We start from the raw sequence: 24,839 nt of genomic DNA, 5'->3' as shown, positions 1-24,839 counted from the left end.
CCCTCCTATGAGGAAAGACAGAGTTGGTACTGTTCAGCCTGGAGAAAAAGAGGCTCTGGGGAAGATCTCATAAATATCTGTAAATACTTCAAGGGGAGCGCTGAGAACATGGAGACAGGTTCTGCTCAGTGGTGCCCAGTGCCAGGACAAGAAGCGCAGAAAATTTAATTTAAATACAGGAAAAAAACTCTTGAAAGTGGTCAAACACAGGAAGAGATTGCTCGAAAAGAGTCCCTGATTCCTGGAGATGATCAGAAGCCATCTGGACATGGTCCTATGGCCCCTGCTCTGGGTGTCCCTGATGAAGCAGGGGTTGGGTCAGATGGAGCCAGAGGGTCCTGTAAACCTCAATTATTCTGTGATACTGTGACAAACAGATTAATTATCACCACTGGCACAGAACTAAATTTAAAAAAAAAAAAATATTAAGAAGTAATGGTAAAAAAAAAAAAAAGGAAAAGACAGAATTCTTCCATATTCACTATGACAAGAAAAGCTGTTTACTGTATTATATTTTTATTTACTTTAGTAGAACATGTGGGAGCATAGGGAGAATAGAGAAATAGCTCCACTAAACTTGGTTTCTGGGTCTAAAACTTGCCCAAACTACCTATATGTAAAACTCAAACACCTTTGCAACACTAAAGTATAAAAACATACCCATAAATTCTCAGCTCCTCTCTGTTACATTCATTAAATTCAGCAGAAAGAGTAGAAAACTAATTTCCATTGACAAACTCTACAGTGTATCAGTGAAAATCAGAATAGGAGCTGAAACAATTGTCAGAGCAAGAGGCAATGCATAGCCTATTTTAGTTCTTGCTCTCCGTCCTCTAAGGAATAATACAAACGCAGAAACTGGAGACAGAAAAACACCTCATAGGTTATACAGTTTATTTGCCTGCCAGTGTGAGATTCTTCCCTATAATAATTTTTAATGCTTGCTTTTGCCAAGCTAAAAGCAATGCGTCACCTCTAAGGAAAATGAGATTGTTATGAGACCCCTTGGACATTGCACTTTGAAGTACCCAATAGATCATGGTGCTGCATCATATAACAAGGAAGGTGCCAAATCGTTCAGACAACATGCTGTACAAGCCTCGTCTGAAACAAAAGAGTCAGCTACATAACAGCATCCCTCTGAGCACTGGACCCTGATTTATACTCTCTTGCCTCGTTGCTACAGCAGTGTCATCTCCCCAAGTTAAGACACCACAGATCAGTCCTGGCACACAGGTGCGAGACATGCAACCACAGTGCCAAGTGCTGTTAATATGCAAGAAATAGCTCAAGCTCTGAAATGTGAGTTTTGTGAGTCTCATATACCGCAGCAGCTTTACCCTCCCTCTGGTCCTTCAGTGGCCCAGCATGGTCCCAGGGGTCCCTGCAGAAAAGTTTCCTGCTGAGATGAGAGAAACTTCACACACCACAATCCTACCCTGCTGAGCAGCCCTCTCAAAATCACTGGTATCTTCTGCCCTGCAGAGGACTTCAAAAAACATGACTCCAACAGCAGTCACTTGGAAGCGTTCGCAAAGGGAAGAAAAGCAACCCTCAAGGAGGTAGCTAGGAAAGCACAGACCAAAATGAGAAGCTGAGAAAATGTCAGAAAGTCGACACTATAGGGCTCTCTCTGAACTCCCAATTTCACGTGAAGCATGGCCCTCACATGAAGGAGCTTCCACTTGCCTAGCCCATCCTGATGAAATATCTGCAGTGCCACCTTCTCCTCATGAGATTCTCTACACCAAGACTAAATTGCACACGCGTTTTCCAGTATATTTGCTGCCCATCTGTAAAGGTAGTTGGAGATTTTCAACCACACCTTTAACTATCTCAGAGACTCAATCACTGAGAAAGTCTGACACACTAATTGCCCAACATTAGGAAATACAAGTCCATTAAAACAATTATATCAAAAATAGTAAAGTAGCACTGAAAACATTAAAGCACAATAAAATTATGACTGCTCACATAATCTTAGCTCCTTCACCATGAGACTGTATGTTATAAACAGCCTTTTCTTCCCAGACAATTACAGTTTTTCTGCATATTTAAACACAGATGTGGCTGCTTAGCAACTGTAAAACAAAATCATTTACTTAAATAATTGAGTAGAGGTTAAGGTATTCATTTTAAAATACTGTATGTGCTTTATAATATTATTTTACACCTGGAGCGACAGGTGTATACAGATTTAAAAATAAGTTATTTACCTATCTATTTGAACTATGAAAGAAGGATTTGTGTCTGCTGTGGGTGCATCCCTGTGAATATGTCTGTGTGTGTTTGTATACTTCCACTCAAGTTACCCACATTTACAATGGGTAAATAGCAAGAAAAGAATTGGGAAACGAAATTTCAAAAATGTTAAAACAATCTAGTAACGTGAAAGTAAATGTAAAATCTCTACCTTCATTCAGTATATCAAAAATTTTTATGAGAATCAACAATATTCCTTTTTAGAAACATCAGTATTTAAAACTGGAGACAAACAGAAAAATACTGAAAATTCCAATATTTAGAAATACCACATTGCTACCCAACTGCAGCATCTCACTACCAGCTCTGAACACAGACTGAGGACTTTAAATAAATAAATACATACATACATACATACATACACAAAACAATGTCTGCACTAAAGGTTTTGCAGAATGGACTCATCAACAGCATATAAAAATTGTTTTCCTGGAGCACGCATTACTTGTATCACTTGCAAACAACACACAGCCTTTGAGAAGAAATAATACACTTTGTTAAACCAACTTAGTCCAACAGCACAAAACAGATCACAAGCACACAAACTTTTCTTCAGATATCTTACCTATTTGTTTCCTGTATTGGTCAACAGGAGTTCTTGCTGTAGAGGCATCTTTCTTACCCATTGTTTTCAATTCAAAAATCACTGTCAGTACCAGAAAGAAAAAAAAGAAAAAAAGACATTACTCCTAAGTGACTCATTAAGGAAATCAATGACTTCTAACATCAGAAAAGAAAAACTGTAGCAAAAAACATTTCCTAAATTGCACACAAAGACAGAAGCCTACTCAGAGTACAATGAGATTCTGGATTTTATCATGACCATTGTAAATGCTATTAGATAAATTCTAAACATACCTTTTCCTCATGGTATGAACTATTAGCATTACAGAACGTCTGTTACTTTAAATTAAAAAAAAAAAAAAAAAAAGATTTAAACAGACAGTACTGTAATTCACCATTCAGTACCACTGAATTTCATTCAATTTTTTTTTTCTTTAGTAAATCACAGAGTGAAAGCAGTACTGTGAACTTCTCCTGTTGATGGTAAACACAGCAACAGCTGGCCAGGAGCCTGAGGCAGGACCAGGCAGTGTGTGTACCCCCAGGCCAGGTGCACCTACTGAAGAAACCTATCAGGTTTCCCCCAGGCCATCTTGAACACAAGATCAGAGCAGATACCTGAAGCACAGCAATACCCCCTCACTCTCCCACATTCTTGCCATGGCCTCAAGAAAGCAAGTGAAGACTGGAGGTCAAAACTGGGTCTGTGCCCATTTTATGCCACTCTGCAAAAGCACTGACACTTTAAGCCACCCTCAAAGTACTTCAGGAACAACCACAAGTGAAAGGACTTCTTGCATCTCACAGCACAGGTGCCTGGCACTATGACTGCAGAAGGGACTGCACAATCAAGCTGCTTAAGGGCAGCACCACGAGCAAGCTTTGGTCAAATGACCTTGCATAGCCACAAACTGACTGAGATTGTGCACATATGGCCCTGAGGCATACACAGTGGTTTCACAGTAGGCAGAACCAGCTAGAGAAGGATGTACAACCAGCGGAGGTTCCCCAGGCCCTGGGAAGCATGGCAGCTGAAGGCCCTGCAGTGCCAAACCTCACACAGAAATGCAGGAATGAGTCCCTGCTGAGTGGGCTGCGAGGTGCCACAGACTCCAGCAGCCCCAGGTATTCCATTCATACTCTCAGAGGAGGATCAAAGTAGAGGATAACACCAGTGATATGTGCTTTTAAAACCACAACACTTCTTTTTTTGTTTACCTGCTTTATTAGCACATACCTATTTATTTTAACCTGTTTATTAACATACAATGCCAAATGACAAAACTGAAGCAAAGGAGACTGAACGCTCCTTAATTTAAGGGGTAAGACACAGGACCATCAGTAATCATTTCAAAGGCATGCAGGAGTAATAAAAAGGTATAGAAGAACACTATAACTTTTTTTAAATCAGAGCCAAAAACTCAATTACAGCCTTCTAGTATTTCCACACATCACTGTGGTTTGATTCGGAGAATATTCGCATTTAATCTAAAATGTACAAGCAGTCAGCTGTAACCAATTGGCATTTTTCCTCCTTTATTATGTTTCCCAGCTACTTTCTTGTCTGATATTCTCACATAAGGTTCCCATCATAATAACAGGAGTGGAAAATCAAGGTAACATTCCAACTTGCAGCTAGTTGAGGAGATAACAGATATGTTTTACACAGCAAAACTAGCTCTTGGCTTATTTTATGCCACTGCAAGAAACTGTTTTTGACTTTCCTCTTTCAATTTCAATAACCTAACAATGTTTTGTAACAAAATGTCATCTGTGAAAGATGTTTGCAGTCCTTGCAATGCCAACAAAGCACAAGAAGAAACTGCAGACAAAAAGCAATAATTCCCATTATTTGGAACAAGGCAGGCCTACTTCGCAGAGTCTCAGGCCGTGTGAGACTCAGTGCTGCAGACCCCAGCACCCAGAACCTGCAAACGCTGCAGATCTCTTTTGTCCTTCAAAGCCATGCAGCCAGCATTCTTCACTGCCACCTCTTTGATGACTGGATAGCAAACTCCTGAGAAACCCACGGAGACATTAGCACATACAGCTGCAACGCCTAATAAGATGCTATTTGCATAAAAGATCAGCCACCATTTAAAATGTGCTGTGATAGACGTGGAAGGGGAATAACAGACCTATATTAGCGTTTACAAAGTCAAGCCTGTTTTCACAATGTGATTCCTCAGGGACCATGGCTCCTCATATTCTCCTATGAAGAATCCTGTGTTCCCTGAGGAAGTAACTTGCTACAAGCCAGAATTAAACTGAAATATGGATTAATAAAAGATTATGCACAAATCTTACTGTAGGAACAGCTTTGAATGCAACTTTCTGATCAGATTTCCATACAGGAAAAGCCTGGAACCTTCATAATTCACAAAGCAATCTGAAAAGCTCCATTCCCCTCTTTAAAGTAGCAGTAGTCATCCGCAGTTATCAGCCACCTTCACTTTGCTGAAGGAAATGGTTGGACTGATTTCAGATCATTTAAAGTCAACATGAGTTCTCAAAGTTCTTAAAAAGAGAAGAAAGAAAATGAAGTAAAGTTCACTGGAATGTTTTCTTATTTATTGCTATTTCACAGATATTACAATGTCAAAGGATCTCTTTGTTGTGGTTTCCTTAATTGTTTTTCCACCATCTTTCCCTCCTGTCTAGTATTTCACTTTTGAAGGCTTACTCTCTCAGAAGATTCTGTTCCTCCTGTTCTATTCATTAGCAGTAACTGGTAATAATTAATACAGAAAATAAATTGCCTATTATCACCTCCATCTTTTGATAGCATTTTCTGAGTTATAAAACAGCTCTCAATGTCCATCCAAGGTCTGACCACAAGAGCATTTAAATCTCAGTGCACAATTCTTGAAGGAAACACAGCCTGTTTCATCATTAACAACAAAGTAAAGCGATTATGTTACTGAAATAGATATATATCATGATGTACTTTAAAACTAACTTTTAAAAAAATATAAAAAACACTTAAGTACAGGGACTATAGCACAAAAACATCACTTTATGTGTTCATGGTATTCATTGTCGCCCCCCTACTCTGCTTTTCTGCCCACCTAAAATGATCTTGTGAGATCCCACCTAGAGTACTGCATCCAGTTCTGGGACCCCCAACACAAGAAGGACATGGATATGCTGCATTGGGTCCAGAGGGGGGCCATGAAGATGATCAGAAATCTGGAGCACTTTCCCTACAAGGACAGGCTGAGAGAGCTGGGGCTCTTCAGCTTGGAAAACGGAAGGCTCAGGGGGACCTTCTAGCAGCCTTCCAGTACCTGAAAGGGCCTACAGGAAAGCTGGGAAGGGACTTTTTATAAGAACCAGGAGTGGCAGGACAAGGGGAAACAGCTTCAAACTGGAAGAAGGTAGATCTAGTCTAGATATTAGGAAGAAATTCTTTACTGTGAGGGTGTTGGCAACTGGAACAGATTGCCCAACAAGGTTGTAGATGCCCCCTCCTTGGAAGTATTTGAGGCCAGACTGGATGGGGCTGTGAGCACCCTGGTGTAGAGGGAGATGTCCCTGCCTACAGCAGGGGGTTGGAAGTAGGTGATCTTAAAGATCCATTCCAACACAAACCATTCTATGTTTCCACAGTGCAACACAAATGGTTAATAATAATAAAGCTTAAAAATGTCTACCAGTGAACACACAATGACCTAAATACACGTATACGTACGAACTGTCTTGTCAGCAATATCTGACACTCCACTTTGTAGTACACTCCAACAAGCTGCCCTCATATTAAAAGAGGGTACCTTAACACAATAAAAACAATCAACAGAATAACTATTTTTGTAGTTGAAATATAGTCAGTTGAGAGAAACATTAATAAGAAAGAACCATTACAGAATGTAAAAGCACTGCAGCAAGTCATAATTGAAAATGTAGTTGAACATACTTTATCTGCATATATTAAGAAACGTTATCTTTAATTAAAAATGGATATCAAAGTTAAAAAGACTTTTTTTCCCCCCCCACTGGAAGCAAGGCAGGTTAACAACTTCAACCATAGCTCAAACCACTTTTGAATATGATTCAAAGCCTACTATCAGTGAAAGAACTGGTTTCCATTAGTTACTTCCATAGATCATAGCTTAATAAATAATTCTACGTCCTTACAAGTTACAAGAGGAAAAAAAAATAGTATTTTATTGTCCTCAGATTAAAATAAATAAATAAATCTAAAGAAAACCTTCGATTTTCTAGGAACATCAAATTATTTCAAGGAATAGCCAGCACTGCATCTAAAGCAAGAAGCTGAATACAAATACATATTTTAGATGTTATTACCACTGGTTATTTTAACTAGATTTTTGTGTATTACCTAAGCACAGCAACGGAGGTCTCTGCAACTCAATAGCAGAAGTTTAATGAAAGTAACCAGCATATCAAATTGCAGGAACAATACAGCTGAATACTTTAATCACACTTTGGCTGGGAATAAGAATTTTAAAAGCTTTACTAGTACTTAAAAATCATTCACTGACTGACCTAAACATGTCTTATGAATAAGTCTTTTAGTAGTCCTTACTCTTCCTCTGGAAAGTTCCTCTCCAAGGCTGGGAGTATTTCAAATGAAACAGTCCTTGCCCCTAGTGCTTCTTGTAGAATCTAGCTTTGTAAAGATTATTTTTTTAATAAAAAGGATTTAACACATTTTTAGTTTAAGCTTGGAAGTAGAGGAGGTCACTTTAAGTTCAGCTAATTTTGGAAAAATTAAGCAACAAATAAACCCAAACAAGATTGTATAAATTCAGGTGGAAAAAATGTTGCTCAAACAATCCTAACAGTGTAGATGAGAACAACAAACACTTATACATCCCAGGATTGCATCCATCTGGGAATTACAACATTTTTTCTGCCATATGTCAGGATGTTTGCTTCATGTAAAAGTAGGACCAAAACCTCCCCTCGGTAGCTAGTATTTAGTGGGTTCAATTAGGCCCAAATATTTGCATTTGCTCCTTTAGCAGGAAGATTCCTTACTTTTGCAAGGTGTAAGATGTTTTTGAATATCTGAAGAGTTGAAAAGATTGTCATTAAATGTGTTCAAGACAGCAAGGAAAAAATAAAGAAAATGTTCAAGATCACAAAACTCAACTAAGATTTTTTGAAAGGCTTCACACTGATGTAAATTTTTTAAGCAAAAAGACTTAAAAATTGTCAGAGGTTCTTTTGTCACCCACAGGAGTTTGCCACAACTTCTGCAAGAAGAACCAACTCACTTTTTAAAACATTACTTAGGCAGAAGATATTTGCATAGGAATTGGTTTTATAGTATTTCTCATAAAAAGCACAACATTTTGCAGAAGATATTAGAGAAGTTATCTCTATCTGGAGAGATGCTATACACCTTACTTCTACTTTTCATTATTAGGACTTGTTCTCCCCCTTCAGAACCAAAATCCCTGCCCATTTCAAAACTGAACAAGCCATACCATCTGTGAAACACTATGCACATTTTCATATGAAGACAGATCTTCATCTGAACAAATTTAAAACCTCAAACTTTCAAAGATGAAAGTTTTTTTTTTGTTTTTTGGTCTTTTTTTTTTTTTTTTTTGTAAGAATATGACAGTACTGGTGCATCAAGGAATTCCCATGAAAAAGTTCAACAAGGAAAAAAAAAAAGCATCCATGTAGTTCACTTCTGCCTTGCCAGACAGTTCAAAATATAGTATTTCCAAGAGGAAAGAGTAATCCTTGCTAAAGGGAAAATTATACAATAAATTGCACCATATGCAGCTTTTCAAAACTAACATTCTTCAAAATACCATAATCTGTTTAAACTTTCTGGGGGGAATTATGGTAGAACGCTGAGGTAAAAGGGTGGGAAGAAACCCAGGCAGGCACCCGGCCCACCCTTAACTCTGCCAATAGAGCTAAAACTTCATTGAATCACAAGCAACCACAGGAAGCAATTATTTGTTGTGTCTCAGTCAGGCAGCGGCAGCAGAAGTTTGGAGGTACTGCTAAATACAGGCAGCTTGATTCCTGCTAGGATCACCACACGCATACCTTCAGCATTCATTTCCTTTGATGAAATAGGGAATAATTTAAAGAACAGGTATAAAGCATGAGGTCAAAGACCTTAAATTTAAAAATCAGCTAAGTCTGTCTAAGCACTTCACTCTTAATTTGTTATGAAGTTAAAAATCTTGCGTTTCGTAGAGCACCATGTGGCGACACTAAGCTCTATTCCTACAGACCTCAGAAATTCTGTTTTGCTCTGCTGGATGCTAGAGAAGGGGAAGAACAGTTTCTTCTTCCCCTTTAAACCAGAAAATAATCCTTCATTCTCTATTTCATTGCTTTTGGGAAGTGACACAAATATATTTTTTCAGATGTTACTGATTTCCTGGATTTGCCAGAAGTCACCATTTGCTAAAAGTCTCAGTGCTTAATAATATATACTTCCTAATTCCTCATCTGAAGATTTTAACCTTAGGCTCATCTTTAAAGGAACTAAAATTCTTATTTCTTCCTTAAATTAGAAGAAATATTTAGTGAGAAATCATACTTTAGCATATTCACCTTGCACTTGATGTCACAACCACTCAGAGGGCAGAATGTCTGATTCACAATCTTTGCAATATAGCAAAGTGGGATACGATCTCAGTGAGAATAAAAAATAGGAACTTCTTGAGGCTATACATACAGGAAAAAAAAATATTAGTTTTTTTCCTTTCTACGTTCTTCTAGTACATATCTCACTACAGTGTAATACAATGTCTCATCACACATGACTTACCATATATCATCGAATGGCCTGGATTGAAAAGGACCACAATGGTCCTCGAGTTTCAACCCCCTGCTATGTGCAGGATCACCAACCACCAGACCAGGCTGCCCAGAGCCACATCCAGCCTGGCCTTGAATGCCTCCAGGGATGGGGCATCCACAACCTCCTTGGGCAACCTGTTCCAGTGTGTCACCATCCTCTGAGTGAAAAACTTCCTCCTAATATCTAACCTAATCCCTCCCTGTCTCAGCTTAAGACCATTCCCCCTTGTCCTATCACTGTCCACCCTCATAAACAGCTGTTCCCCCTCCTGTTTATAAGCTCCCTTCAAATATTGGAAGGCCACAATGAGGTCTCCTGGAGCCTTCTCTTCTCCAAGCTAAACAAGCCCAGTTCCCTCAACCTTTCCTCATAGGAGAGGTGCTCCAGCCCTCTGATCATCTTAGTGGCCTTCCTCTGAACACATTTCAAGAGCTCCACGTCCTTCCTGTACTGCAGGCCCCAGACCTGGACGCAGTACTCCAGATGGGGCCTCCCAAGAGCTGAGTACAGGGGGACAGTCACCTCCCCCTCCCTGCTGGCCACCCCTTTTTTAATGCAGCCCATGGCTTCGTGCCATGATAATTACTAAAAGTGGTCACCATTCTTACAGTCTAACGATTGTCTCATTTCTTACCTTGAGCAAGCACACACAAGTTGAAAGCAGGCTACACACAGCAGGAGCAAATAAAATTTCAGCCCACATAGATCTAATTGTAACACTTCAGCCAAACTGAATTATTAGCTCTATTACAAAACCCGGTATTCGAAAGGACTTAAGAGGTAATCTTTCCATCCACTGTTCAGAATGAATTTTTCTTCCCCTTTCTGAAAATACTGCAGCTCAATAAGCACTAAATAGACTGATCCATGAAGGAAGAAAAATTGTTTGATGTCCCTTTTGTTGTCTCACATGCTGTAATAAGCATTCAGGAAAGCGGCTTCAAAAAAAATAATCTGTTCTAGTCACCAGGTGAAAGAAATATTAAGTGCTGAGTTCTAATTTGGTGGCTTTAGCGTCATCGTTTTCTACTACTTTTCAATAACTTATTAAAGACAGAATAATCTGCTCACCTTCTTCATAAAGACCAGAAGGTGAAGCTGACTTGCATCTCCTTAGCTTACTGCAATACATCATTTTTGTATTTTTCTTTAAAATTTCAGAGGTGTAAAGCAGCAGCAAAGCAGAAACCACAGTATTTAGTACTAACACAGGAAATGTAAAGTTTTTCAGCCCTTTAGCACTTTCTAATGAGCTTAATAGTCAGCCTTATTGAACAGACCCGCAGACGTTAGAGGCAGCATTTTCAAAAACAAGCCCTACTCTACAGGTTTTTAAGGATTAGGCCACAACTGGGTGAAGAGTTTAATATGGCTTAAATAACATTGGTTCAGTAGTTTCCAAAGTAGTTTGAAACAACAGCCCAAGCACACTCTCAGCAGATTACATCTAAATTACTCAAGTGTTGGCTCTCATGAAACTGACCTGGAGAGTCTATTAAAGGCAATGATTTTCAAGATAAATACCATATAGGATATAATTGCTTGAAGAGGCTTATATTCTATTTGGGGGGAAAAAAAAAAAAAAAGTGAACATAAAACCATTGATAACTATAAGAAAATCTGAATCTTGAAGAAAAAAACTGAATTAGGACTGTATCAGGAGCAGGATAAAGCCTTCATGTAAGGAAACTTTGACAGACATCAGAAAAAGTGGTAAACTTTTGTTGCCACATTTTAAGGCAAAGAGAGAACAAGCATGGAGAAGAATAAGCTGGGAAGAAAAGGCAGCAAAAAGAAAAGATCATCATGCAGTAGAACACATCAGTTGGAATATCAATGAATTATGAGAATATGGGAAGTTCCCTGGTGCAAACACTTGTGCACAGCTGCCTGGGTCCTATCCACAACTTTCCCTGTAAGAACACAAATGGGAACAGACTGGGAACACTGGGAACAAATGGAGACACAAACTCTTTAAGTGTGTTTGCGTCAAAGAGAAAATAAATTTTGCTCATTGTTCAGAAGAAAGTCAAAGTAGAGGATGGCACCAATGGAGATGAACACGCAAAGGAATTGTAGTCATTTAGATAGCTGAAGTCACATGGTCACATGAAATTGTACACACCATAAATATATTTGTGTAATATAACATTAAACAGAGAGGCATATGCTGCCTGAAGTAGAGCCTGGTAGACTGCATACAACCAACAAAAAGTGCTGGAGCATGCATTAAGACAACATCAGGCTGGCTTTCATGAAGACAAACAGATTCAACACCAATCAGCATAAGAAACTGCAAGTTGTTTCTCTGTCTGGAACAACTGCTCAGTTCAACCTCCACTATACAACTGCACCACTGTGCCTACCACACACTGCACGTTGTCACAACCAGACTCAAGAAGTTTAAGGAAAGCTGGATCAATGTTGAGAAGGAGTCTGGCTTGGTTGTTTCTACTTTAAAATTCCAAAACATTTTCATTACTCGCACTAAGCTTGACTGTCATCCCTGGCTGTTTCCATGCTGATTTTAATTTTGCTTTTTAATAAGGTGAGTTAATGCAATTAATAGTTAGTGCAATTAATATTGTACATCACAAACACCTTTCCAGCTCTTGGCTCTTTTCAGTACTGACCGCGTTCAGGTCAGGATGCTCAAAACCAGACAAGTTCGCTCAGAGAGCAGCTGCTCTGAGCTTTTTCTTTCTTTCTCCTCTTGTCAGCCTCCTCAAGATACAGCACAGATTCTATAGACTCCTTCTATGGTCAGGATACAGAATTGAACAGAGCCTATACAATATACACGACTTGTGTGCAATAAATGACAGAATGCAAGTGCTTTGGATTCTTCACTCTGCTTATATGGCTATGTTTTAGTACTGTACCCACATTTAGATCATAATTTCCATGGGTATATATAAACATACATGAAGATAAACAGACTCTCTTCTCATGTAGAACTGGAAGAATGTATTCAGAAGCTTTGCTTTGTAAATCATTTCAGATGTATTTTACTGAAGCCATAAAGGATATTAGCAAGTGCACTGGGACCTTTTGTTTTAAATTATTATGATGTGTTACTTTAACAGAAGTTACAAATATTATTTAACCCCACTGGTGTACTTAAGATGAAAATACTTTGAAGCTTTTTTTAAAATAGGTTTTGTCTCTGCAATCATAATTTTTTCCAGAATACCTTCTCCCTACTTTGCCTGTTAGTTTGCTGCTCCGTATAATCTGAAAGATACTGAAATAACTCAGACTTTCAAATTATCCTATTTTTCAGAATAAAGTTAATACTGAACTAAGAATGCTCTCTTAACCTTTTTACTCCAAATTACAGAAAGATACATTCACAAATTAAAAGGTATATGTCAAAAAATTCCAAAGAAAGCAATATCCACTCTTGCTTTGATCATTTTCTGAATGCAGAAGGAAAAAACTCAAATTATCAGCTGCTGAAATTCTTTGTGCGTCCACTAAAATCACACTTGAATTTAATCACACTTAAGTCTAACTTAAAAAAAAAGACAAAACAACAAATTATAGGAAGCTCTTCATGAGGCACTCATACAATAAAAAGGAAACAATACCTTCCACACTCCATCTAATGAAAAGAAGTAACAAAATCACAGGGGTGCTAAGCACTTCCATACCACATACATAGGAGGGCCTCTGCCACAGCCTACAGGACAGCCATCTAAGAGACCTTGCTGAAGCCCTGCACGGTAAGGTAGCCACGCACTCAGAAACATTACAGCGAGCTTGAATCCGCTTTCAAGCACCACTGCCATTAGCAGCAGTAAGCCTGCATCTTCAAATTTTTTTTCAGGATGTGATTTTTTGAGAAATTAGAACTAGATACAGGGATTTAGTTTGCTTTCTCATCTCCACCCTGATGTGTATCAGCTCTTTTTGTCACTGCTCTCTACCAGAACCACCTCTGGCTTTACAAGCACACTCAAAGGTAACACTGGTAGAAGTCCCCATCAGCGCTCACCCGCTGGCAGTGGCCTCCAGCCACTGCTTCTGAATGTTGGCATCTACCCAGCTGTTTATCCATTTTATTATTACTCGTTTTTAAATTAATTTTAGTCCTAATAACAGTCAATCAATGACCTAATCAAATTTCACTGGTAACTATACAAATAGTGTACTTTCAATTTGACAGCCAAGACACAAAACCAAAACAAATAATCCACTGCTCCAGGTTAACTGTTTCCTTTTGGCAAGGACATCAGTAATACAAAACTGGTCTTGCAATAAAGTGATGTAATCTTAATTGCAGGCATCTTAATCAGCTCCACACACAATGAGTTCAACACTAGAACTGCCTACTGGACAATTTCTATGGCATACTCACTACATGACAGAAGGATTTATAAGCTTTTAGGCAAGATCATTTCCAAGCAGACAAAACCAAGAGACGATGGCAATAGGTAAAGCGAAGCAGTGAAACGTCCTCCATGCTGATTCAGTAGAGTAAAAGGTGGGAACCACAGGTTGTCAAAAACAAAGTCAAAAACACATTCAACTGAAACTCCAGCAGAGTCTCATCAGCAAACTGAGTGCATCCCAGAGGCTTTACAGTGCTGCTGCCAACCATCTCTAAGACATGGAAGAAAGGTGGGATGCACTCTGTCCCAGGAGCTCCATTCACAGTCCATGCATCAGCTCCATCTACTGAAAAGTAGATTTGGGTTAAGGAGAAAGGAAGCAGACTCTTGTGACTAAGATACAGGGATCGTGGGCTCTTCCCCACAGACTGCAGCTGGAGTTGGGAAGAAGGCGACCAGCTGGCAGCATCTTAAACCTAGTACCAAAGGCTTCCAGAGCACATCTGTCAGAGCCAATAAGGAATAAATTTGAGCGTATGAGTTGGCAGAATTGAGGACTTCGTATGTACAGATTACAATGAAAACACAATACATGAAAGCACGAAAAGCTACAAAGGCTGACTGATAATGTAAATGAGAAAGAGAATTACCATGGGTAAACTTAACCTTTTCTTCATTTACATCACACAGCACAGGCAGAAAGAAAACAAACTTTAAGATCTACTACACTTCCAACCCAATTTGTTTCCCCCTTTACAGAACAGAGTTCACAACATAAAAAAAAGAAACGAAGTGCCTTTTATTATTATTATTATTTTCAGTGGGAAAAACACGAGGAACAATGTGTCTTTCTGGCTAAAGGCAACCAACTATAGGCAATACAACGTAGTCTTTTACTTCATTGTCTTACTTAAGAATAAAAGCAACAGCATTAGCAGCTGGCAACAAACTGGCCCCGTGTACAGGATGATGTGCTTCAACTTGCCCTCTGGAATTTAACTTCCCAGTACTACTCTCTGCATTGACCTAGTGCTAACCTTTGCTCTTCTACTCACTCATATTGCCATTTCTGGTATAAGCACCTTCTCCACTTTAAGCTTCTGCTGTCGGAAGTTTTTTCCCCATTTATTCATTTCACCAGCTCAACAGCTATTTCTGGATTTCTATTGTAGCCTTCCTTTCCTGTTATCCATTTTCCCTCTTGACTAGGAGTCAAGCTATTGGGCTTGCATCCACTAATTCAACACAGCATATCTTGGTTTTAATGGTAAACAACTGGGGCCCCAGTAGAAGAAAGATATGGAGCTTTTGGAGTGGGACCAGAGGAGGGCCACTAAGATAACCAGAGGGCTGGAGCACCTCTCCTATGAAGAAAGGTTGAGGGAGTTGGGCTTGATTATGTTGGAGAAGGCTCTGTAGAGATCTCACTGCAGCATTCCAGTACTTAAAGTGAGCTTATGAATAGGAGAACTGACTTTTTACATGCTCTAAATAATGATAGGACAGCAATAAATGGCTTCAAACTAAAAGAGAGGAAATTTATTTACTGGAGAGGAGAGGCACTAGCACTGCCTAGAGAAGCTGTGGATGCACCATTCCTGGAGTTCAAGGTCAGGTTGGATGGGGAAGCCTGATCTGGTGGGTAGCAGCCCTGCCCACAACAGGGCACTAGAGCTAGGTGGTCTTTAAGGTCCCTTCCAACCCAAGTCATTCTATGATTCAATGATTATGAAGAAAGGCTGAGTGAACTGGGTCTTGAGAAAAGAAGACTGAGAGGGGACCTGATCCAGGTCTATAAGTATCTAAGGTGTGGGGGGCAGAATGGCGAGGCCGGACTCTTTTCAGTGGTGAATGGTGACAGGACAAGGGGAAATGGCCGGAAACTGCAGCATAGGAAGTTCTGCACAAATGTGCGCAAGAACTTCTTTACAGTGAGGTGACGGAGCACTGGAACAGGCTGCCCAGGGAGGTGGTGGAGTCTCCTTCTCTGGAGGTGTTCAAGACCTGCCTGGATGCCTACCTGTGCGACCTGGTGTAGGGAACCTGCTTTGGCAGGGGGGTTGGACTCGATGATCTCTGGAGGTCCCTTCCAACCCCTACAATTCTGTGATTCTGTGATTCTATGAAGGATACACGAAGAACAATCACAACACACGAATGAACAATAATAATAATCCTACCTGCTTCTTCTGTGCCAAAAAATACTCCAAGGCCTAAACTGATTATTAATGAGCCACAACATAAATTGTGTTTCTTTATCTCTTCTACCAACAACATCACGATGTTTATGTTATGCATAATATTGCAATGATATATGAGTTCATCAGCTTGCTAACTAAAAACAGTTTCACTGTGCCCATGATTGATAAACTACGGAAGTATTAAAACATTAAAAATGTTAATCTTTGTAATAATCCGCTGAAAAGTTCTTATATTAATTTAAGCCATCGATCATTTTAATATTTAATCATCGCAGACTTCATTTGAGATGAGAATAGCCATTGCACTGAAAAGCACTTCATTCTTTATTTTAAAATATGATCAGCTTGTATGCATTCTGTAACTTTCTTTAATGTTTCTTTTGCAATGCGAAATAAACCTGCAAGAAGCAAGTGAAAAAAAAAATTACAGTAGAGTTTGTGGCAGAGAATATACACTTTTGCAGTCCTGCTTCCCAGATGTAAATACATTAAAATACTGGTATTGGAAGAAAGTCAGAAAATTGAGGGAGACAATTGTGTCATGTTCATTATGTACCTCCTAACACAAAAACATAACAATTTACTTTGGTAGAATCAGTACTTAGCAGATGATCTTAACCAAGATGATGGTAACCTGTTTTTTTATTTTTAAATAAACTTTTAATCTCATTGTGTAAAATTAGCCTGCTTCAGGAATATATAAAGACTTTCCAAAGTATTCCAGCCTTTCCTGTAATTCAGTTTGTTTTGTCCAATTAAAAGGTTCAGATTAATATGAAAATATCCGGAAGTAAAACAAAACCAAGAACTTCATGGTTATGAGAAAAATCTCAAGGAAACTATAATTAATTGGAATTCTAACTAATCTCTGCTAGTTTCTTCTTAAAGATTTTTAAGATGTCCTAAGAAAAATTCATGGTACCAAGAAAGAAACTTCACAAGAAAACCCACTCAAAAAGTCTTCACTGCACCAAGAATAAAGCAAACATCAAAAGAAAACACACCAGTTATCTTGCTTGCTGGAGGTACTGCCATTTCGCGCACCGAACTTCAGCCCTCCTTCAACACTCAGCTGCAAATTTGGCTCAAATATCCAAACAAAGCAAATCCCAGATATACACTGGGTAGTTTAACAGGTTGATACATTAGCTTAATTGACCAGGTCTTCATTTCTTACTTGTGACCAATATTGGGTTAGAGGATTTTCTCATACCTGGCATAAAACTTGGCACACAAATTAGTTCCCTTATCTTAAAAAGCTGCACAGTGTAACAGCAAGAGCTGTGAAGAAGTCATAAGCTGGCAGAAGCGCATGTGGACTCTTTCAGCATGCAGTTCAAGTTAATAAAAATTTAAAAGGAAAACAGTCTTTATGTATGATTTTACAAAGAAATAAGATATGTGCCTCCGTATTTCATTTCACTGAAGTCTGTTTTTATGGAAAGAGGTTTGGAAAAAGCTTGTTCATTAAATTTGATGCAGTAATTGAATTCAGCAACTCAACTGTTTGCATCTGAAGCTTAAGAGTAATCCTGTTTTATGGAACTTAACAGACAAATATATACAGTCATGTATGTGCCAGCACATATATAGATACAAGACTCAATTCAGAAAGTTTTGCCAGTGAGCAGAAATCTCCATTTCAGTGATTTGTTATAATCTTCCCAATCCTAGATATTTTAAAAAGCCCCAAATCTGCGGAAAAACAAGGCCTATTGTGTTTTTGTTTTGTTTTCTACTATATTGCCTCTGCTGATACTAAATACTGTTTCAGACAAAGAAACCAATTGCAGAATCTTGCTGTAAACTCAACTTGATCAAATGAAGCAACAGAACCAGTGATTTTGGAAGGGACCTCTTGAGGTTACCCAGTTAATGCTCATGCTCAAGCAGATCAAGATAAAAGATTACTCTATTTTATAATATATTATTATTATATTAGTATATTATTCATAGTAATTTATATTATAAATTACTAAGAGGATTTACATATTGAAACAAGTAACAAAATGAGCAACTGATGTGGTAACTCTCTGTACTGGTGTGATTAATTTCTTTAAAAGCCAACCCTTCTTTATTTTCTGTTTGCACTTAGTTCACTGGCCTACATACGCTTATATCTTCATGCCTTCGATAAAGACAACAACGAAAAAGCAAGTCCTAGAAGGATAAATATGTACTATTCCAAGATCAAAGACAATCATGCCGACAAAAGCATCACAAAAGAAAAATTTGGCAGGACAAGTTACGCTCTCAACAACCAAGCTTGTTCCTAGCCCATTTTGCACCAAGAAGTGATTCAGCCCAGTAAAACACACCAAATAGTGCTAGTTAAGAAATAATTCAAATTTCACCATAATTGCAGGTGTTCCGCAACTGGTAAACATCAATTTCTGCTGTTTTCTACCACAGACTACCCAGACTGGTAGCAAATGCTGAAAAAATTGTTTTTTACCAGCAGGTACCCTTGCATTCTGATCAGTATGAGACAGCTCTCAACTTCAAGAAAGAGCCTGACCCTTAACAGCACAGAACGTGAGGCCCAAATGAAATGTCATTAAATCAACGCGTGCGCAATACCACCAGCCCAGTTACGCCATGAGCTCTTTTAAAGGGGTTTTCTGGTACAACACACTGTCCTCATTGCTTAGGCTGATGAAGCACAAAGCAGTTTCAGAGCCACACAGTTGCATTTACAGAAAACCCTGTCAGCACTTCACATTCAGAAACACTGAGGTTCCCACGTTCCCATACAGGATTTTCTGAGCTTAAGGATGACCAATTCGCTCTGCAGAAAACACAAAGAAGTCCAACGTCCCCAGAACGCTTCACGCCCAAAAGGTAAACTCCGTGAGCTCTACAAGGCAGGGCTCGCCCAGCCTCAGCGCCAGGGCAGCATGCTGGTCACAACGGCCCCTCCACAGCCCGCACATGCGGTGGGTCTGGCACGGCTACAAACGGCTCTCCAGGGAAAGCCGTGGGGCTGCACGAGACCAATTGCAGACCTGCTACCAGCTCCCTAACCTCATCCGGACCCGTCCTCATCCACCGCCCGCACTAAAGAGATCCCTGGCAAGGGATTTATCAAGAGCAGCGAGGGAGGTCCGCGTAGAGCTCATGGCGGGATGAAGGGTCACGGCCAGACCCCACATCGCCTGAACCCCCCCCCCCCCCCCCAAGAGCCGCCCGCTCTGCCCTCCGGACCCCGCGCTCCCGCCCACACCCAAGATGGCCACGCTCGCTGCGGCCGCTGCCCCCTCCCGCCCCCTCAGCACACTTTCCGAAGGCGGCGCTCTGGCACCGCCCCGATTGGCAGCACGTTCCAGCCAATGGCGGTGGCGAGCGCTTCCTGCCGGCCAATGGCGGCGGAACCCCGCGGGGGCAGCGGGCCGGCCGAGTGCGCCGCCGGCGGGGCGCGTCTGTCCGCAGGCCAATGGCGGCGCCGGAGGAGCGGCGGGGCAGCGCGCCCACGGCGCCCGGCGGCTGAAGGGGGGAGCGGTTGCCGTGGCGACCGCAGGCCTGGCGGTGAAGGCCCATTCCGCCACCCGCCGCCCCTCGCCCAGCCCGGGACGCGGCGCGGTACCTGGGGCTGAGCGGCAGAGCTCCGCCTCCTCCGTCCTCCAGCGGCGGGGCGGTGTCCTGTGCCGGCGGGGCTACCGCCTCCGCCCCGCCTCCCGTTGTCGCCCGCCCCGTCGGCAAGGGGCTAGGGGCTAGGGGTAGGGCACGCCCCGCCGCAGCTGTGACTGCAGATGGGATGGAGGTGGCCCGCTAGCCTGCACTCTGCCCGTGGAACCCCTCGGCGTCGGCAGAGCAGTGCTGCGGGTTGGGAGTGCTGCAGATGTGGCCGGCCAGAATGCCTGCGGCCCTGCTTCCTAGAGCCGTAGGTTGGAAAACAGCTGTGAGGTCATCTAGTCCAACCATCAGGTCATCGGCACCGAGCACACCAACCACATCCATCAGTGCCACTCAGTTCTGACTGCTCTTTGCCTACCTGTGTGAGAAAAGTTATGCTAAGCGGGTAAAATTCAAAGCAATTGGATACTCACTTCATAGTAGAAGCCCACCTGAGTCAGGATTTACATTTAAGGACCTTAAAACCACACATACGGTGAATTACTAACCCTATCAGATCATCTTCCACCACCAGGTTCTCTGCAACGTATTTCATTACTTTGGCGCAGGCAATCAGCCCTCAGCTTTTCGGACTCTCCCTGATTAGTATGGCAGGGACGTGCCTCGCCTCCTGCAAAATGGCAGCTGATAATCAAGTGTAACACTCCTCTGGAGTAAAGATACACAACAAGAAATATTTGCGTTTGTTTACCTCTGCAACTCGGGAAGTGAAAGCCCTACCCAGCTGAACTTTCCCATTTAGAAGGATGACATGAATACAGAGTGGAGAATGAGCCTAGAGAAAAGTTGATTCATCAGAGTTTCTGCCTGGCTTGTGTGCCAAACCGCAGGGTTTTCTCCAGTTGTTTCTGTATCAGGCTTAGTAAAGGGCTGAAACAAAACGGATTTCTTAGAAATACATCCAATCCCAAATTCAGCTGAGGAGATGCATGCTGTTCTTTCTACCTTTTCTGCAGAAAGTACTCACACTGAACAGCATGTGACTCCTTGGAATCAAGCAGCTCATCGAACACATTTGCTTCTCAAGGTACTTGCCCCATACTATAATTGAAATGTATATCAATCAGGGAGGTACCGTTCATAAATCTTGGCACACCCATCACTTTGTTGCATATGAATTTTAAAATCTAAATGTTTTTTTTTAAAGTAACATGTTTTTTTCTTACAAAATTTCAAAGAAAATGCATGGGTTGCTGTTTTCACTGACTGTCTTTTCTTGTTTCTCTCACCTTTCATTTCTTCACAAAATCTTCAGGTTACTCTGACAATGGAGTCTGTTTTTATTCTTCTGTGCAGTGATTTTCAACTTTAAGATTTGTGAAAAATTTTTCAATAGAAGTTGTTGAGCTAAGTCAGTCAAAATTAAGTGAAAATAAGCTTCCTTTTTTTTTTTTTAAGAAAAATAATATTTTGTGTAGAGTTGTTTTTTTTGTTGTTTTTTTTTTGTTTGTTTTTTGCAGCAGTTCATGAACCTTCTGAGCTCAGTAGATCAAAAGCTGAAAAACCATGCTCAACATCTTTTTTCCAAGTTGACAACATTAACTAAATAAAACTACCTCCTTAAAATGCAGTAACTTGTCTGCTGTCTAACCTGGTATCTCCTTGTGTATGTCTAACCATCAGGTCAAGCTCAAAGATGTAAGAGAACTTTAATTATTCTTTCTGGTACGTTCATTTTGCTCTCAATTATCAATTAAAGGTATGTCTCATCTCTCACTCAGGATTCAGTCCAAATGTTGCCAATAAGCAATTTAATTGATGCTAACATTCAGGCTCTATTAAGGTAACATCTTTCTCCAGAACTCAAAAGGTACAGTATTGCCCATCCAACCTAAAACTGTCTTTATGCTCCTGTCACTTCATAACAATGTCATTTTTGGCAGCTTTGACAGATACAGTCTTGCTCTGCTCATATCCAAGCAGAACTGCTGCTGAAAGAAATAATCCCCTTATCTCATTCCTTTGTCTGTCACTCCCCCCCTTTGCATCTCTCCAACATTTCACATCTGTATACTGACTCTGTAAGCACCTTGCCTTCATTTTGAAGGCCTTTGTTCCCATCTTATCTTGTTCCCCACTTAGCTTTAATATGGTACTTCTCACTACTGCCTTACCCAGTGTACTTCATTTCACTGCATTCATTTTTTTTTTAAAACAAATTCTGTTGTCCTGTCCCCTATGTAACAAATCCATCCGAAAACACAAGTATGGCAGGATATGTACTGCAACCTGATGCTGCTGGTGTGCTGAACCTATTTCTGTCATGCTAATTGGTACTGCCTGGTTAGTTATCCAGTTTTTACCAGTTCATGTCTTCCCTTACATTTCAATTGCAATCTCTTCAGCACAGGTACTTTCCACTTGCTCTTCAGTTGGTTAGTATTTAGCACCATGGTCACTGAAATCTCATGTTCCTAAAACCTCCGCAGCACAGCCCATGGCAGAGCAAAAACAGTTCCTTACCCTCCACTGTACTCCAGGTGAAGGGACTGCAGAGCCCATCCTCTCTCATTCTAGCCTTCCAGCTGGAAATCTCAGTGTGTCAGTCATGATAGATGGTGCATTTTGTGACACAGACAGCCTGCCATTAGGACAAACTCTTCACTGAAGAGCCACCTGATGGTAACGACTTTCAGTCATAGACTGACCTGGGCTGCAGGCTCCATATTCCATTACCAGTCCTCTGAGCCACCAAGTCTACTCCATCCCTTCCCTGCTTAATCTGTACTGATATATTTCGTTGCGTTTTCCTGACTGCTCGCATCCATACAGATGTCTGCCGTCATTTTGTTGATATAGTCAATCAATACTACATTAAATGTTACCTTCAGTTTACCCTTAATTGACTAAAGTAGATGTGGTATTTTCATTATTTATACGGCTATGCCATTAAATTATGCATTCCAGATTAAAAGAATAAAAGACTTGTTTACATTATTATTATTGCTCTGGCATCAAATTTTGGATTTCTGTGTAAAGAAATTAATCTCCTATCGGAGGGGGAAATGGGGACTGACAAGCACTAGCTCCTGTTGCCTCTGGGACGTAATTATGCTTGCAAATACAAAAACAGAAAAATCATAAGCTTAACACAGTAGAGACTTGAAAGTTTCATCTCAGCATGAAGCTATGTTTTAATTATTATTTTTGTCTGCATTGTTCAGATCGACAGTGCACCAACTAGTAAGTAAGTGCTTATCCTAGTTAATTCTTCATGAGGCTTATGTCATTGGAAGATGTATTTAATTTATTTTCTTTTTCTTTTCTTAAGCCAGCACTGACTAAACGGTTATCTATAAACATTCAACATAGATTTTACTACTTTAGGGCCAGATCCAAAGCCTGTTGAGTCATTTAGAAACTTCAGAGATCTTTGGAACAGGCCCTATTGCAAGGCAGAATAAAGCTGTGTTTTGTTTGGGAACCTTGTAGAATGAAAACAACCTTTTAAAATGTATGTATATATTCTGCAGTATTAAGAGATTTTCTATATAGTAGAGATTCTCTATTCTTATCTATATTGTTTGGACTCTCTAACTTCTACTCCTCCCCTCCCAGTACAATAACTTTGTGTGCATAGATTAAAGTTTAAGCTAGACAAAGTGAGAATAGAAATCATACACTTCTAAGTGCAATATTGAATTCTCATTTTCTTTACCGAATAAATCTCATTTTGTTTTGTTTTGTTTTATTTTCCTGAGAAGAGATGGGGATGTCTCTTGGCTCTGGAGAAACTAAAGAACAGACATGGGGAGCGATAATCTTCCCCTTCAGCTTTACACTTTATACCCCTATTTAGCACATAAATTGTTCAGTAGTTCAGTATTTTATTTATTGCTGTTCATTGTTTGGTCTCCCTTTTTATTTACTGCTTTGTAGACAAACCCTTCTCCAAATCATTTAAATGCCTTATAGCCATTCATATTACTCATATTTGAGTGATTTAGAAACATACATTAATTAGTCTTCATTGCAGGCCTATTAGTTTGTGAACTAGCAGCATCACAGTTTTACAGATGGAGAATTGAGGCATAAAGACCATCTGGAAAGAGCTGGGAAACTACAGACAAGCACATCTGAATTTTCTAGCATTGTCTACCAAGGAAATGGTTGAAGATACAATAGCAAATGGAAGTGGATGGATGTCCCATGTAGAGGAAGATATCCCATAAATTTTGTAGATGAGGATCATGCCTCCTGCATCTGTTAGTTCTTTGGAAGATTCAACTGAAAATGTGGATAAAGGTAGTTGATCAAAACATTACAACTAGAAAACCAGAACAACCAAGTTACTGTGGGATAAATGGGCTGTTATTCCTCTAGAAGAAAAATAGAAACAATAGCTCTGTTTCATACCAGAAGGAGAGTGATATTTGCAATGACTTGCATGAGATCCATGCTGTTCCATACAGTCCTAAGTGACTCAGTAGTAAAGCAAGTTATTTTTCTGATGATACAAAGTCATTCGAAGTCATCAAAAGTAAAACTGACTTCAAAGGTTATCAAATCCCATGATATTCGGGGATTACATTTTAAAATGGCTGGTGAAATCCAACAATAAGATGCAATTATATGCATCTTATATGCAATACCATGGAAAAAGTACCTACACATACTACTGATAGATGATAACACAATGCTAGTACTTGTATGTTAGCCTACTTAGGACTGGTCTTTGACACCAAGGTCACACATGCCCATTGTCATATTCCCTTCAACCTTCTCAAACAGTGTGTCTGCATTCATCTTAGAAGTCATTCCTGGCAGAGGATGACTTGTGCTTTGTGAATCTTGAACCACATTTGGGAATAGCTTGGTAGAGAGCTAGCTAGCATAGACAGTACTGCACTGGGAACAGCTGTAACTATTTGGTAGCACAAGTGAAATGCAAGTGCCCAAGATCAGTCTCTCTGGCAAAATTCAATGTCCTCTCCTAGGCATGATCTTAGTGAGCTATTACCAGTCAAGGGAGAAATCCTAGAGTGACTGCAGATCTCTGAAAATATCAGCTTGGTGCTTGGCAGAGGTAAAAACAGCAAAATAGCC

General features: G+C 40.2%; 1 protein-coding gene across 1 annotated transcript in view; it reads right to left on the bottom strand.

The window, feature by feature from the left end:
* The window catches only part of TRIQK (triple QxxK/R motif containing), a gene marked incomplete at both ends in the record, with an annotated part of 41,656 nt that extends 38,768 nt beyond the window's left edge, over positions 1-2,888 (bottom strand). Inside the window, one exon of the mRNA XM_079533995.1 lies at positions 2,828-2,888. Within this exon, the coding sequence (XP_079390121.1) occupies positions 2,828-2,888 (61 nt within the window). The remainder of the gene's footprint in view (positions 1-2,827) is intronic.
* Positions 2,889-24,839: the final 21,951 nt, after the last annotated feature.

The sequence above is a fragment of the Tetrao urogallus genome, assembly GCF_951394365.1.
Source record: "Tetrao urogallus genome assembly, chromosome: 3".
NCBI classification, from domain to species: domain Eukaryota; kingdom Metazoa; phylum Chordata; class Aves; order Galliformes; family Phasianidae; genus Tetrao; species Tetrao urogallus.
The sequence above is the reverse complement of the archived record's forward strand: the minus strand, read 5'-3'. Positions and strand labels throughout refer to the sequence as shown.